The sequence below is a fragment of the Amaranthus tricolor genome, chromosome 7, assembly GCF_026212465.1.
Source record: "Amaranthus tricolor cultivar Red isolate AtriRed21 chromosome 7, ASM2621246v1, whole genome shotgun sequence".
NCBI classification, from domain to species: domain Eukaryota; kingdom Viridiplantae; phylum Streptophyta; class Magnoliopsida; order Caryophyllales; family Amaranthaceae; genus Amaranthus; species Amaranthus tricolor.
In genome coordinates this window covers 11,973,948-11,991,100 of record NC_080053.1, presented here as the reverse complement: position 1 = coordinate 11,991,100, position 17,153 = coordinate 11,973,948, and the positions used below count along the sequence as shown (strand labels likewise).

At 33.8% G+C, this 17,153-nt stretch overlaps 2 protein-coding genes across 5 annotated transcripts in view; one reads left to right on the top strand and one right to left on the bottom strand.

Annotated features, from left to right (window-relative positions):
- Positions 1-390: 390 nt before the first annotated feature.
- Positions 391-945, bottom strand: LOC130818498 (uncharacterized). Its single transcript, XM_057684670.1, has 2 exons — positions 624-945; positions 391-494 (listed from the first exon to the last, which is right to left on the bottom strand). The coding sequence occupies exons 1-2, from the start codon at positions 943-945 to the stop codon at positions 391-393; spliced, it is 426 nt and encodes a 141-aa protein (XP_057540653.1).
- A 4,472-nt stretch (positions 946-5,417) lies between these two features.
- The window catches only part of LOC130818743 (uncharacterized), a 30,329-nt gene continuing 18,593 nt past the window's right edge, over positions 5,418-17,153 (top strand). The window contains exons 1-3 of one of the 4 annotated variants that reach the window (XM_057684936.1): positions 5,418-5,622; positions 5,702-5,815; positions 9,922-10,169. In XM_057684936.1, the coding sequence (XP_057540919.1) occupies positions 5,737-5,815; positions 9,922-10,169 (327 nt within the window). In that variant the 5' untranslated portion in view covers positions 5,418-5,622; positions 5,702-5,736. Of the gene's footprint in view, positions 5,816-9,921; positions 10,170-17,153 lie in introns of all 4 variants that reach the window. The other 3 variants (XM_057684935.1, XM_057684934.1, XM_057684937.1) reach the window with 3 other exon arrangements.

The following is a 17,153-nucleotide window of genomic DNA, read 5'->3' as shown; positions in this document are numbered from 1 at the left end:
GTTGATATCAACAATTCTATCTGTGTAATACTCAAACTCATTATTTAATCCACTTGTACCTTCCGATTGACCTTTTAGGCGATCTCCCATGAACTATCTTCCATCAGCATAGTGTGTATATGTATCTCTTTCATCTTCCACTATCATATTATGCATAATTATACATGAAGTAATTATATCAGAGAGTCGTTCTTCATCCCAAGCAAGTGAGAGCTTTCTAATTATTGCAAATCGAGCTTGCAACACCCCAAATGCTCGCTCCACATCCTTTCTTGCTACTTCTTGATGTTAGGCAAATAACCTTGCTTTTGGTGTTTGAGGTTCAGTAATAGACTGAATAAAAGTAGCCCATTTAGGATAAATGCCATAAGTGAGATAGTAAGCCATGCCTTATTGATTTCCATTCACCGTGAAGTTGACAGGTGGTGCCCTTTCTTCAAACAAATCAACTAAAAGAGGTGATGGATATAGCAAGTTGAGATCATTATATGAACCTGGCATCCCAAAAAAGGCACGCCATATCCATAAGTCATGATCAGCGATAGCTTCAAGAATTAATGTTGTAATACTAACTCGACCTTAATATTGCCCTTTCCATGCTGTTGGGTAATTCTTCCACTCACAATGCATGCAATCAACACTACCAATCATGACAGGCAATCCTCGTTCTTCACTAAAGGCCAATAATCTCGTCAAATCTTGTGGTGTTGGTTTTCTCAAACAATGCTGCCCAAATTGGCTAATTATTCCCTTTGTGAAATGAGTGAGTGCTTTTCGTGTTGTGCTTTCGCTAATTCGGAGGTACTCATCAACTTGATCAGCAACCACCTCGTATGCTAGCATACGAAGAGCTGCAGTACACTTTTGTAAAGCACTTAGACCTTTTTTACCGGTTGCATCAATGTTGGTAGTGAACCATGGATCGTTGTTGGAAACAGCTTCCATTATCCATAAAAATACATGTTTCCTCATCCTAAACCTACGAAGAAACAATCGAGAAGAATATGTAGGATATTCAGCAAAATAGTCATTAAATAGTTGGAAATGACCTTTATAATGGTCTCTTTGAATTCGACATTTTTTTGGTTCTCACCCTTGGTTGTAGTGTTGAAACAATAGGAGGAATAGCGTATTGAAAGGCATAATAAACCATATTATCAATTAGTTCATTCTCTTTGTCAGAAGATGAAGAACTTGAAGTGGATGAGGCAAAATTGAACTTATAAAAACTCATTTTGAAGTTATACATCCAATTGAATATTGATGTGCATATATATATATATATATATATATATATATATATATATATATATATATATATATATATATATATATATATATATATATATATATATATATATATATATATATATATATATATATATATATATATATATATATATATATATATATATATATATATATATATATATATATATATATATATATATATATATATATAAATATAATATTATGCATGCCAAAAGGTGATGGAAATGAGAAGACTAATGTATGCCAAAAGGGGATGGAAAGGAAAAGACTAATGCATGCCAAAAGGTGATGGAAATGAGAAGACTAATGCATGCCAAAAGGTGATGGAAAGGAAATGACTAATGCATGCCAAAAGGGGATGGAAATGAGAAGACCAATGCATGCCAAAAGGTGATGAAAAAGAAAAGACTAATGCATGCCAAAAGGTGATGGAAATGAGAAGACTAATGCATGAAAACCTTACATAATTAAAACATCTTTTCAAAACATTACATAATTAAAACATCATTTTAAAACATTACATAATTAAACCATCATTAAAAACAATACATAATTAAAAAATAATTAAGACATTACATCATTAAACCATCTACTAACGATTGTAATTCTGAAAGTATTGTCTAAGTTGAACCATCATATCAGCTTTCCATGGCTGAAGAGTTTCCTTTTTGCTTAATGTTTGATAGATCTCCCAATTCATTCAATATTCTTCCATTTGAAGTTGTTTTTATTTTCGGGCTTCCTTTTGTTTTTGAAGTTATGTCTTCTCCTTCATTATTTCTGAATTAAGTCGAAGACTCTCTCCAAATGCACTCAAAGCTTGAATTGATTGATCTGTAAACATTTTCCCAGTTAAGCGAGCCTTAGCCTTCTCCACACCCTCGAGGCGAGTAGATGATCCTCCTTGAGGTTCACTTGTTGGTGTTTCAGAATCTTCTTCCGTCCTTGATCTTTTCCCACTACTTTCACTACTAACACCACTAGTTGGTTGTTAATCCAATCGTTTTTCTTGATTACTTTTTACCACTTGCTTCCACTTGTTATACTTTCCTAAAATTTTTCATTGCTCAATCAAGTTAAAGTTACTATATTTTCTTTGATGGATTAAATGAGCTTCTTTTAGCACATCTTCATCTCTCGTGCCACTCTTCTTCCTCCTAAGAGGCTCGTCATAACTTCCAGACCACTTCAAACATATTGGAGCAACTATACTCCAACAACGTTTAAGCATGTCGGTGGTTCTTCGTTGGATCAGATGGGGTCATTTCATCCTCGCTGCTTCATAAGCTTGCTTAACGTTTTGCCACCTCACTCTTATCTTTTGGTTGGTGCTCACAATTGGATCAGTACTTGTGTTCATGACTAAACATATGAGAGCAATATCTTTAATCAAATCTCAACTTTTCTTTGAAGGTATAGGGGCTTCATCATTAGGATGCTGTTGAGATGGTTGAACCAATTGAGTGAAGCTTGATGGTGAACCAAATTGTGAAAGTAGATCTTGAAATGATGGTTGGGTGTAGAGACTAGCATCAACATGATGAATAGAATTTCCTCCATCTTCACCATATTCATCATCTTGATCATTTCCTTCATTTTCATCATCACCATCATCATCATAATCATCATCATCATACTCCATCTCATTTTCGTCTAAACTTTCACTCCTTATCGAAGTTGAATAGTTATCATTATTGGAGTTGACATTGTGAGATTGATGGTGGTGGTGAAACATAGTTTGAGAATTTTGGATATGTTGAGGAACATAATAAGATGAATTTGGGATATTTTGAGAAACATAATAAGATGAATTTGGGATATTTTGAGGAATATAGTTAGAAGAATTTGGAGTATTTTGAGAAAATGGAGGATTAAATGGAGGATTAAATGGAGGATTTTGATACTGAATTTGAGCACTTTGATTGTTAGAAGATTTTTTTCTTGTTTTTTTTTTACTTGGATTTCTTCCATAATTTGGGTTATTTGAATCCATAGTTTTTTTGTGATTATTGAAATGATTATTTTGGTATTTTTTAACAAAAAATAGTAGGAAAATAAGAAGAAAATATGTAAAAATAAAATTATGTCAAAAACATATCAATATGGGTCTCATTTTATAGATCTCAAAAAAATATGACCGTTGATGTAATTTTTTTTAAAAAAATTAATTTAATACGAAAATAGCCGTTGATTACAATAAACGACTATTTTTTGGCAGCCAATCACAAGACGACATGTGGAACCAGGCGTGTCAGGGCTGTAGGCGGACAGTTTCCGTCAGTCAATCGGTAAGCGAACACGTGGCGACTTGTTTAAAAAAAAAGAGGTGACCGTTCACATGAACTGGTCACTTGTTAACCCATTTGGCCAACCTTTTCTCCAACCCACCAATATTAGGTCACCATTAATATTAATTTTCCTCTAGTTGGGTCATATGACCCACAATTAGATCATCATTATTGATGCTCTAAGCCTCTTATGGGGAATGTACTCCACTCTAAAAGTAATGCATTAAATTCTTGAAAAGAAGAAAATTTGAAAAAAAAGACTTTTTAATGACTTTATTCAAAAAACAAGCTTCATTCAAACTTTATTCCCAAAATAAGCGTTTTTGGCCCCAAAGCTAGGCTTGGTATATAATCACTGTTACTAACAGCGATATAAAGAAATGGTGAAAAAATTTAGTCAAGGGTAAAGTCGCTGTTACTAACAGCGACATATGGTCAAACCTGGTCAAACTTTAAAGTCGCTGTTAGTAACAGCGACCTTATACGTGCCTAAATACAACAGTCTTCTTCCTCCTTCCTCATTTCACATAACTTCGTTTCACAACCCTAACCCTTAAAGTGGCTGTTACTAACAGCGAACAAATGTTTGACCTGGTTTGACCATATGTCGCTGTTAGTAACAACGACTTTACCATTGACTAAATTTTTTGACCATTTCTTTATACTCGCTGTTAGTAACAACAATTATGTACCAAGCCTAGCTTTGGGGCCAAAGACGCTTATTTTGAAAATAAAGTTTGAACGAAGCTTGTTTTTTTGAATAAAGTCATTAAAAAATCTTATTTTTTTTTAAATTTTCTAAAAAGAAAGCATAAATAGTGAGTAGCCTTTGAACATAGGCCCAAAACTAAACTAGTACTAGAACTAAATAAAGGCCATTACAAATAAGACTTATTTACTTTTTGCATAGATCACAATGCAAACTTTAGAAGTCAAATTATTTTAGTTGTGAATTTTTAAAAATTCTAAACAATTAATATTTAAAAAAATATATTGAGACAAATCTATCAAGATTTCACATAAATATGTTTTTTTATATAATTTGATGAAAAATTATAATTATTAAAATATATTACTAATTCTTAAATTTTATTTCAGAACAATATATGAAAACATAAGTAGTTGTTTTCTCTTTCCATTAAAATTTTCGCTCAATTCCAAATGTGAGCAAAATGTAGTAGACTTGTTTGTCTCTAATGTCTCAGCGGTATAGGTGTTTAAAGCAGATTTGATGACTCGAAGTTTATCCGACATTATAACCAAACCCGATTTGATCCGATTTTAAAAATAATTTACAAATATGTAAAAAACATTATGAAAACAAAATTCATTTCAAACCGACCCAAAACAATTAACTCGAAAACAACCCGATGACTTGAATGAACATCTCTACTCAGCGATGAGTAGGGGCGTGGAAAATAAGACCGGACCGAAATCGATTGAGACCGGACCTAAACCGGATCAGACCGGTTGCATCCGGTTCGGGCTTCGGGTTTTACTTATTCTTCATTTTGGGTTTCCGGTCCAGTTCGATCTAAGCTCGGAAAAATCCAAGTTAGACCGGATTAGACCGAATATATATAAAAATAATTTTTAAGATGTATAATATTTACGATCTTTTATGTATTTACTTATCTAATCTAAAGGGCTTTATATTTCTTATTTCTAACCCAAAATTTTTTTTAACTCAAATATTTTTATTTTATATTAATTAATTTGCTAACTTATTTTTAAATCTTCCATTTTTTTAATTTGTTTTTGGTATCAAAAAATGTTTCTAGTCTAATCGATCTAAAGCGGGATCGAACCGGAAGAAAATCGGGTTAGATCGAAATCGGACCGGGTGAGTGGTCACTCCTTGTGAAAGAAAAACCAAAGGGTGAAATTATAATTAGAGGAATAAAAAATATAACAGAAAAAAAAGTAGAATTCGAGAGGCATACTCCTAGATAGAATTTAGAAATCAAGAGAACAAGAAGAACTTGTTGATTCCTTCAAACTGGTTCTTAGGGTTTTATTGAATTTCGAAAATTGTTCATGAAAATGTGAGGTCGCCATCATGGTAGATTAAGGTCTATTGCAGTTGATTCCATTGTTGCGTTTTTCTTCGAATTTAATTACTACCATCTTTCTATTACCAGTTATCGTTCGTGTGGATTTCAAGTTGTCTGTCAACATGAGCAATGAAGTTTTTGATATCAAGATTTTTGCCGATAAACTCTCTAAACTCAACAATTCGGCACAATGTATAGAATGTATCCTTTTTTGCACTTCTTGTTCAATTCCATGGTTAAAGACTTGGCTCTACTACAAGTATTTACTCTTCTTCTACTTAAATTAGGCCTTTCTTTTGATTTGTCTATCAAAGTTGATGCCTTTTCTTGCTTAATTTCATTTATAAGTCATTTCGTAAAGTGGATAAGATGATTTTGATGGTAGTTGAAATGGGTTAACATTCTATGTGCTAACAGTGTTTAGCTTTTTCAACTCATGCGGGATTGTTTTCGAGTGATTGTCTTATTGGGTTTCTCTCATCTGATATTAACCATCACTTTTGTTATTTTTTGGGATCGATTTCGAGGGATTGTCTTATTGGGTTTTTCTGATCAGAGTTTAACCAACTCTAACAAAAACCCAAGATACTAGTTTTTAATTTTTATTTTTATGGTGAAACTTAAGCTTGTGTAACATTGATGGCATAGTGCTAAAGTAGTTTGGTTGCAATTGTTGTAACCATGTTTATAGAATTCCGATTCTGATCTACGACTCTAATTCAAAAATAGATGAGCGATCTAGATTTTAAGTAGGATCTTAATAATGTTAGGATCTTATTGTTCATAAATGATTATTAAAAGTATTTCTTTTAATTATACTATACAATCTAAAAACATATTTTAGTGATCGTACAATTCTACAATCTGGTTTTACCGTTTTCGACCCTACCCCTTATTGATTATATGTAGGATCGCAATTCTAATAACCTTGGTTGTAACGATCATGGTGATGTAGTAAGAAAGTGATCTGTGGTACAAAGATGCTAAAATCATAATATATCCCTTGAATCAGTCAAAAGTGCGTTTTTGTACACCTTAATGATGCAGGTATTGTTTTGTGATAAGGAAAAATTTATCTATTAAAGAACAAAAAAAGTTACATTAAGATTCTCCATTCAATCCTACAATGATCATTAATAGAAAAATTTAGGAGCAAACCATTGGATCTAACACAAAATGTGGATAGGAACTTAGTTCTCTCCCAAATAAGATCTAAAGGAAGAGCTCTATCTTATTAAATTCTACTATTTCTTTCCATACTAATGGACCACAGGATGGCGAACCAAAATTCTAATGAATTTGTAGGTGACCTTTAGTACCAAAACTAAAGAATCTAGTTTGGAGGAAATCTTCAATTTTTAGAGGCTTTTTCCAAAAATCTTTCCTTATGCTAAGTCATCTCATCTTTATGGAAAGAGATTGTCATTATCTTCCATGTTATTATAACACATTATGCACCATTAAAGGCTGGGAGATGATTGTGGGTGTCTTTCTTGAAGGTTCTCCAATTTGTTGAACTTGCCAGTTTGCCACGGCCATGAGCTAAGAAAACACTCTAATCTTAAAGGGTTAGTTTTTCAATTCTTATTGACTAGAGGAAAGTGAGACAAATTATGAAATGGTTGTGCTAAAACAGAATAAAAAGAAACGCAAGAGAATTTGAAGGAACTGTCAGGATTTCAAATCCTAAAATTTAGGTCTGAGGAGGGCCGAAACTTTCTAAAATGGAAAGACGCTAAATAATAGATTCACAATCTTTTTCTTGAGGCTCATGTTTGAAGGAGAAACACCATGTGAATTGGCTTATAAAAGGATGCAACATAGTCATTATGTCTAGTGGTCAAGTTAAATATAAATAATCTAGGAAAAAGAACTTTAAGAGGTTAATGAGAAATCCAACTATCTTCCTATCCAAACTCTAATTTTGTTGCCCCTCCATGGACTAAAGAAAGAAGAAGACGGACCAACAACCACATACCATTTGAATCCAAGAGCACCATATTTACTTTTGATAATGTCATGCCAAAGCGACTCGGGTTCCAAAGGGAAATCTCCACAACCATTTTCCAAGTAAGGCAATGTTTTTGGCCTCTAAATTGTTAACTCCTAGCCCACCATTGTTTTTAGAAAGCTTCACCTTATCCCATTCGACCAAATGATTTTTTTTTGTTTCCCCAGCTCCTGCCTATAAGAAGTCCCGCATCATCCTCAATTGATTCTATGATATTGGAAGACGCTTTGAATAGTGAAAGGAAGTATAGGGGAATGTTGTTTAAACATGTTTCAGTGAATGAGATTCTCCCTCTTAAAGTGAAGGACTTTTTACAACCATCTAGTCTCTTAGAAATCTTTTCTAAGGCTGGCACCAGAAGCATTTTTTCATTGGAATAATACTTTATGCCTAGAAGCAAGTTGTCACACTACAAGATTATCTAAGGGATACACTCTCTAAAGAGCTAAGCCCAAGGCCTCTAATAACATACACGAAGACGGGGAAACAACCACTGTAAATAAAGAAGGAATAATCCAGCCTTAACCACTAAATAGTTCATCTAATGTTTAGTAGGGGTGTTCACGAGGAAGACCATTTATCACTAAAGAGAAACACGAGGAATCTAGATAACCTTTGAACCACTTGCACCATTTATTTCCAAAGCCTTTCGCTTCAAAATTTTGATTAAGAATTCTCGATTCACTTTTTAAAGTCCACTTTTAAGATAATTTTCTTTTTCCTTTTTGACTTCAAATTCTCTAGTGTCGCACGCCACAACAACAAAATTCAACCGGTCCTTAAGAAAGCACTTTGGTAATTAGAAATTGTCCCTGGAATAACCTTCCCCAGTCTGGAGGCTAACCTTAAGTTCTTAACTGAACGCTCCTTAGTGTATGAAAATCGAGTACATGCTTTGGCATATCTTCCCATGTTGTGGAATTCGTGGAACACTTTGAAGAGGTCATCTTTTATTATCTCTCGACATTTTTGAAAAAATTCCAAAGTAAAACTATCAGACACAGAGATTTGTAGCCTCTCTAATTTCCTCGAGCTCAAATGGTTTTTCTATCTATCGGAGATTGGAGAAGAGCAATTTTGACTTTCGTCTTTATAGCATTAGAACTTAGAAGTTGAGAAGTTGCTTGCCAATGGTTAACTCTCTCCAAAGTCCAAAGTCCAAATTTTCCTTGGAGAAGTTGAAAAATTGTAGTGGTTAACTCTCTCCAAACTCCAATTTATTCTTGGGCTAAGTTGGGAGGTGGAGAGGCCATATCCTACCAAAATTTTGCACGAGTTTTTTTATTCATTTTTATCTTGAGAGTAGGGTAGTTCTTGGTACCCAGTGCCTGTGACCTTGGGCGCAATTGATTTCCTCGCTCTCTTTATTGAGGAGTTTGTCATTTTGGATTATATGGGTATGATTTTCCTGTTAAGGCTTCCTTCTTTTGTATCATTGATCATTGTTCGTCCGAATCTTTTAAAACGTGTGAGGGGATGAAGCAGATCATGAAAATTTTTGGTCTAGGGAAAAGGGAGGTTTAGGTATCATACTCAATTAGAAAAGCTTAGCGAAAGTATGGTGTATTTTTTAATTGGAAACTTGGAATATAGGAATTTTCTTTGCTATTTTGTTTTGCTCGTAGTTTCATGGCATAGATTCATGGATCTAAGTCCTTTGAAATTGCAGAATGTCTTGGATTTGGTTATTATTAATTTTATTCATGCCGCCTAATTTTCATTTTTATCTTTTGTTGTTATTTCCTCCTGTTGAATGAAAGATTGGATATTAAAATTCGGTGTTGAGAACTTCTGGCACTCGGTTTTTATTTGACTGCTTCAATCCCTGATTCCTTAGCTGAATTTTTCTTTTCAAGGCAAATTTGTTCTACTGGACTACCAATTATCGGGAATATGTATAGTTTTTCTTGTTCTTTATTGATTTAAACTAGTTTGCTAATGATATGCAAAATGTATTTAACGTTTGAATTCATTTTACGTTTATCATATTGGCTCTCTTCACGCCATCTGTTTTCCCATTGGTATGTATCTTAAAAGAACCAAAGGGTCCCGAAAAATCAATTTTGGAGCAATATAAAGACAATTAGATTGTTTTTCATTGGTTACTGCAAGATACTAACAACTAGTAGAAATTTTCTTTCACATAATTTCTCACATTTGAATAAGTTTTCGAAATGCATATTGAGCAAACGTTGTTCAATTTTTTTTGTAGTCTTACTCTACAACTCATTGTTACTCTTTTGTTGCTGGTTCTATGAGTCAGTTTTGTATTTTGTTTTATTTGACATGTTATCAGCGTTATCCCATTGGTGTGTTTCCAACCGTAAGAAAGCGAGGCAGATTGTTGAAACATGGGAGAAAATGTTCAAGTCATCTCAAAAAGAGCAATGTGTTCCTTTTCTTTATCTTGCAAATGATATATTGCAAAACAGCAGGCGAAAGGGCAGTGACTTTGTGAATGAGTTCTGGAAAGTTCTTCCAGCTGCACTTAAACATGTACATGCTAATGGTGATGTAAGTGGAAAGAGGGCAGCGACAAGATTGGTTAGTATCATGTTTAATTGCATTCAAGTTGTCTTTCAGTCATTTTTATGAACTTGCACACGAACATGCACATACACATAAATGTTTTATTTATTAATTGATTTTATATTTTTATAGCCAAATACACTGTGGGTTTCCCAATTCCCAAGTAGACTTTGGCCATGACATACTTGTTTTATGTCATTGTGTAGGCACCTATGTTTTGACTCCTAGTCCCATGAGGAATAATTTACCGTCTTCCTAGATTACTGATTCTAGCACTTTTCTGGATAGTTCTTAATTAATTGATTAAATGATCCAAATTTCATATCTGTAAATAATAAAGCTCATTTAAACTCGTTTAAAAAGAGTCATTTTACCTACAATCTTGGTTAAAAATTATATATTAGCCCCCACCTAGTATTTGTACTATGGTTTATATTAGCAGGCTTTTGACTCTTTATTCAATTATTGAATTCATAGTCGATGTGCGTTGTGGACTAATAGGCCCATTTACCTGAATGTCTTAGTCATAGTACTTCTAAATGAAACGAAATAATAACTAAATATAAAGAAACAGAAAAAGAAACAAAACTACCAAAAATAATAGAAGTAAAAGTCTTAATGGTACACTACTTCTACTCCTGAATTATGTTAACAAAAGAAAGAAGAAAGAGTTGGAAAACGAGTACAATGTCCCATGTTAAGAAACTGTGAAAGCAAGGGTAAGTCAACACTTGGGCCACATGTTTACCGTAAAACAGTGGTTTGTTGTGAATTATGATCATGGTAATGTTTGCGATGTTGTGTTAACGGGGTGATGTGGCTGTTGTATCTCCAAATGTTGGTATAATCAAGATGTTTCCCTTGAACCAATCTAGAACACATTTTTTTACACTTTTACGATGTGAGTAGTATTGGTTTGTTAGATTTGAAATTCTTTACATCTTAGTCGATACAATACGATGCGACTTTGTTTTTGTATTTTTCCCACATGGATAATACTCTTAAAGTCGAGTTGTCGTGTTCCGCAGAAAAAGAATCTTACAACAACCTTTGACAACCAAATAGCTCAAAATCACATATCATATTTTGCCATGTTCAAGTTGAACATTGCCCACTTTCCTACGTGAACCCTATGTTGGACTATATGACAATTGAACGATAGTACGACTATATTTTATACCTTGGATAATTTTCGCGGTAAATGCAGATGGTTTAATAATTGTTTCGTTCTATATATTCTTGGGTTGTAGTATGCTTCAAACCTTCACAACTTTTAGTATGGTTGCGACATGTTGACGGTGGCAATATTTTCATCGTGTTGGATCTCCCACACAATTCTCCCAATCATTCTTTTAAGTTTTACCCTTCTTTCGTATTTTACTTTGCATAGGGTTTTTTAATACCCGTTGGTCCTATCCTCCACTGTAAAAACAACTATTTTCTCTGAGTATTCCTTCATAACAACATGTAGTATCTTTGGATCAACGCAACAAGATTCTCCTTTGTTCATCCACCATTATTTTTTCATTTTCCATCTTCATCTAAATGTCATCGTCATCTACTCTAGTCAATTTTTTAAAAGCAATACTATGTTGAAATCTTGAATACATATAAAAAAGATATTTTAAAACTACTGTAGTTCTTTTACATGAAGAGGTACTAGGGCTAAAAATCTCATCTTTCGTTTAGAGACTCATGGGAAGTCAATCTCTTTGCGTCCTTAAATCATGACATGTGTACCCTACCTAAAAGAGGAATTGTATAGATGGTGACAACATCTGGATGTTCTTTAGAGTTCGGTTACTCCCCCATCTCCGTGTGTCCCTCAAAGTTGATCTATCTTACCTAACAGAGGACCTATATGCCTAGTGGCGTCATCTTGTTTCAACATCATCTTTTCGTGGGATGAAAAGGTCTTGTGGGCACTTTCTTTTACTCTTTTCTTAATTGGATTGTGAGTGTTGTGTTAAGAAAATCTGGCTGTTTACACATTGTAACATTCTTTCTTCAATTGTTGTCACTTTTTGTAATATGCTTCCCTTGTTCTTTTTTTTTTGCAGCACTTTCCGTAAACTTTAAATCTAAATGTGTATCAATAGACCCCCGTAGTTTTATTATCTTTTTCGTGTGACAACTGATAAAAATGTGATAAGATGGGAGGAATAAGTTCTATGGGTATGTGCTGCTTTCTACGGGGAATAATGATTTTATCACTTGTGGAGTGAAGTTCTATAGGATTTGAGTGAGTGACCTTCATACAACTTACTGGCCTACTCCCTTAAGAATATGCTATTGTTTTTTTGTTGACATATGCAAAAGCTTCACTTGGACATTCACTGATATTATTGACATCTTTCCATGTTTACAGATGTGTTTCATCATTTAGTTAGAATTTTTTTAATAGTGTCACACTACAGTATCCACCCTCTGAAAGAACATGCCCACACCCCCTAATTACCTATAAAAGAAGGTTGAATAGGTCAGCAACCAAAAGAAAGGGACAAATTATCAAAGGAGAAACATCACAGGAGATGACACGTTTTATTAGTGAGGGGTATTTTTGTAATTTCACTTTTATGTTAGGGGTATTATTGTAATTGGCGCTATTAGTCATTGCCTTTTTATACCTAATGTTGTACTGGATCATAGGCATCATTTATATTCTGAAATAAAACCTTTAGGAGCCATGCGTAAGCATTTTCATAAATCTCGTTTTTTATTTCTATTGACAACATGCCTAACTCGATTCGTTATATTCTAGTACTAGAGCATCGAGAGATCTCATAGGAAACCCCATAAATCTTCAACGCATAAAACCAATGGAACATGAAATGGAAAGTTTGTAGGGGAAAATTTCAAATCAAAGTCTCACAGAAGGTTCAGCCATGGAAGAATATATGGAAAGAAACAAGACTTGATGGAAGAGATTTTGAATGTCTTGGTGGAGGGTTAGTCAAAGCTTCCGGAAAGAGGGGAACATTCTGGGGAAAGCCGAAATGAACACAACAATAAAGAAAATAGAGAAATATGCAGAATGGGGAAGAAGGAAATAACCATTATGCAAATAGCCATCAGGGAGGATCATGGAGATATAGAAAACTTGTGTAAAAAAAACATAAAAAATAAATAAAATGCTAACACATATAGCTGTCACCAGCCTGTCAGTCATTATCACAGTCTTTTTACCCAACTTTTACCCATTTTGAAATATTTCAAGATCTCTAGTATAAAGAGAAAAAATTGCAAAACAAAGTTTATACGGTAGAAGAATGAAATCAAGATGATGTAAAAACTTTGAAATTATCAACAATAAAATAATTATGGTGGAAGTCCGATCAAAAGCCCTTAATTTCCAACCTTAATTTTTAAGGTGAGATTTGAATTTCAAATCTAGGATTTTAAAAGAATTGCAAACCCTAATAATGGCAGTTCAACTGTTATCTTTCCTCTCTGCTTTTCACCTACCGTACCCATGTTTGGCCAGCCGCATCGGATGGGTGTCCAGCACTGGTATCCGTACCGGCCATACCGGATACCGGTGAGGCGGCAAAATCGACGAGTCCGAGTAACATAGATTGCAAGTTTTTGATCAATTCTCTCGGCCCATTCCATGGTGTCTTCCCAGGTATTCAGACCCAAGATCCTTAATTCTTTCCTGATGTTTTCTTCCCATCTGCATCAATTACCCTAAGCAATGATGGGGCTTTCTTGCAAGGGCTTAAAGAAAACATCAAGAAGGAATTAAGGGTCTTGGGTCCAATACCTTGGAAGACACCATGGCTGATAGAATTGATCAGAAACTTGCAATCTCTGTTACTCGGACTCGCCGATTTTGCCGCCTCATCGGTATCTGGTACGGCCGGTACGGATACCAGTGCTGGACACATGTTCGATACGGCTGGCCAAACATGGGTATGGTAGGTGAAAAGTAGAGTGGAAAGATAATAGTTATACTGCCATTATTAGGGTTTGCAATTCTTTTAAAACCCTAGATCTGAAATTTCAATCTCACCTTAACTATTAAGGTTGGAAATTTAGGGCTTTTGATCGAAATTCCACCATAATCATTTTATTGTTGATAATTTCATAGTTTTTCCATCATCTTGATTTCATTCTTCTACTGAATAAACTTTGTTTTGAAATTTTTTCTCTCTCTACTAGAGATCTTGAAATATTTCAAAATGATAAAAGTTGGGTAAAGAGACTGTGATAATGACTAACAGGCTGGTGACAGCTATATGTGTTAGCCTTTTGTTTATTTTTTATGTTTTTTTAACACTAAGTAACTAGTTATAAAACTTTACTTGTTGTTTTTCAATTGACAGAGAACTAGACCTGCCATATATTTCTCTCTTCCTCACTATTTTGTCAATCTTTTGTTTTAAACTCTGATTTCCAATCAAGATATTTAAACATAAGAATTGCTCCTACACATTTTATTTTTATTTACTATAAGTAATATATACACCTAACAGAATTTCCTTATATAAAATATTTATATCTTTATGTAATTTTTAAGCATTAATATATATATCATTTGATTTCTTTAATTTTTCGGTATCCCCGTACCCGTATCCAAAACTAGGACGGTGTCCTTGTATCCTAAAATTCTAAAAATAACGTATCGGATTCTAGGATCCACATCCGTATCCGATACCCGTACCCGAGTCCAGGTTACATAGCTTGGAACCAAATCTTGGTTAGGAACAAGATACGCAGCCACAAATAAATACCCACGTAACCGTTTTACCGAGGCTCACAACCCACCCTACTTATCATAGTATCAACCCACAAGGTTCTTCCTTAAACTCAAAAAATACCACCAATCAAAACAGCCAATCAAACCAAGTATATCAAACTGGAGTAAAGATCTAGAGGCTGACTGAGTAAGAGATGAGAGGAAAAGAGCCAAGGGACTTTGTTTTAGGTGTGATGGGAAATGGTCTAGTAACCATGAATGCAAAAAGAGGAATTTAGTGTGTTAATTGAGGTGGATGAAGAGGAAAGAGACAGAGAAGAATGTAACGAATCGAGTTTGGCGTATTTTCAATAGAGAACAAGAACGAGATTTATGAAAATGTTCAGGCAGATTTGAGCTACTGCCAGGCTCCAAGGGTTTTATTTCAGAAAATAGCTAATGCATGCAATCCAGTATGTATAACGTTAGGTATATAAAGGCAACGGCATAATAGCGCTAAATACAATAATACCCGTAAAATAAAATTGTTAGTTACAAAAATACCCTCACTAATAAAATGTGTCATCTTCAGTTTATAACACTAATGCTTCCCCTTTGATGATCTATCCCTTTTTCTTGGCTGCTGACCTATTCCACCTTCTTTTATAGGTAATTATGGGGTGTGGGCCTGTGCCTTATGAGATAGGATCCCGTAGTGTGACATATGGTAACCTTTTAGTGAATGGTAATTTGACCGGCTTCATTACTTTTAACAACATTTTACACATGATTTTTTAATTCAATGTCTTTTTTCCAATACCGTCAGGTATTGTTGCTGATTTTTAAATTCCCCTTCTGATTTGCATAGTCATTTTGAAGAAGTGTTTTGGCTTTGGGACAAGGATAGTCAGTGTATTTTTAATCTAGTTTTTGGAAAACAAGTAATGATTCATCACCAATAAAGATAAAGTACAGCTGCAACTAGGGGTGTTCATTAGCGGGTACCCGGTTAGTCGGGTACCTTTTTAAACGGCCCGTGTCCCGGCCCAATTTGTCCAGGTACCCGGTTTTTTTTGTAATTTTTTGGGCAGATTTTATTGGTAGTTATACAGCAGAATTTTAGAAATTTAATTGTACTTTTTGGTAGAATTTTATTGGGAATGTTTAGCCTTCGACTTCAAGACATCAATATAATTCAATAACCATTTATCAACATTCAAAATTCAGCTGTTATAAAGCTACTAATGCTCAAAACTCAAAAGGAACATATAATGTTAAAAGTCCCAAACATTACAAACCATAGTCTGATCCACAATCCACAATTACAATAGTTTTTTTGCAAGAGTCCAAACAAAATTCTTGCTATTGTCTTCAGTTCAGATTCAGATTCCTCCTCGGAGTTGGAAGGAAGTAATAAAATCCTTGTTATAGTCTCCGATTGTCGACATTTTCTAAAAACACAGTTTTTACTCAAATTTATCTTCCAAAAGATTCCACTGAAATTAACAAAGTAACACGTTAACACTTGATAAAACGAAATCAAAACAACAAAATAACACGTTAAAACAAAATCAACTAAAAAAGTCAACTGAAATCAACAAAATAACACAACAAAAACACGGTAAAAAGTAAAAACACAGTCTAATACGAAAACATAAAAAACGAAATAAAGAATGAAATCAAAATAACAAAATAACAAAACTTTAGAACAGAACAACAAACAAAATGAAGCTAAAACTGAAATCAAGAACAGATTCAAAAATGAAAACAAGAACAAATAATAATCAAATCAACACATAATAAAATGAAATCAAGACCAAATAAAAAGTAACAACAAACCGAAATCAAGAACTAAACATGAAAAACGAAATAATGACTGATATCAAGAACAAATCATGAATGAAAACAAGAGCAAGAAATCAAAATCACAAATAATAAAACGAAATCAAGACCAGATGAAAAATAAGAACAAAACGTAACGAAGACTAAAATCAAGAATAAAATCATGAAAGAAAACATTATCAGTACAAGAATAATGATGAACAAAACGAAAAAAGAGAGAAAAAAGTGACGGAGATGTGACTCAAATTGAAGGACAAAATGAGACAAAATAGTGATAATAAATACCTTAGAGTTGAGACTAAAAATTGAAGGAAACTAGATACTGAAAAGGAAATGAGAAATTGGAGCAAACAAGTTTCTGAAAAGTCAGGAATTGAAGAATACTAATTTGAAAAATGAAAATGGCATTTATGAAGCGGCTATCTGAAACCCTAAAAATAAAACAACTCCTTTAAAAGTGGGTCAGCAGGTACCCACTG

What these genes read in the sequence shown, in the direction of transcription:
- LOC130818498 (XM_057684670.1), bottom strand. Translation starts at nt 945, where the DNA reads ATGGAAGCTGTTTCCAACAACGATCCATGGTTCACTACCAACATTGAT. An exon ending in TAGTGTTGATTGCATGCATT is followed by an intron (nt 495 to 623) that starts GTGAGTGGAAGA and finishes TTGGGATGCCAG; the next exon opens with GTTCATATAATGATCTCAAC.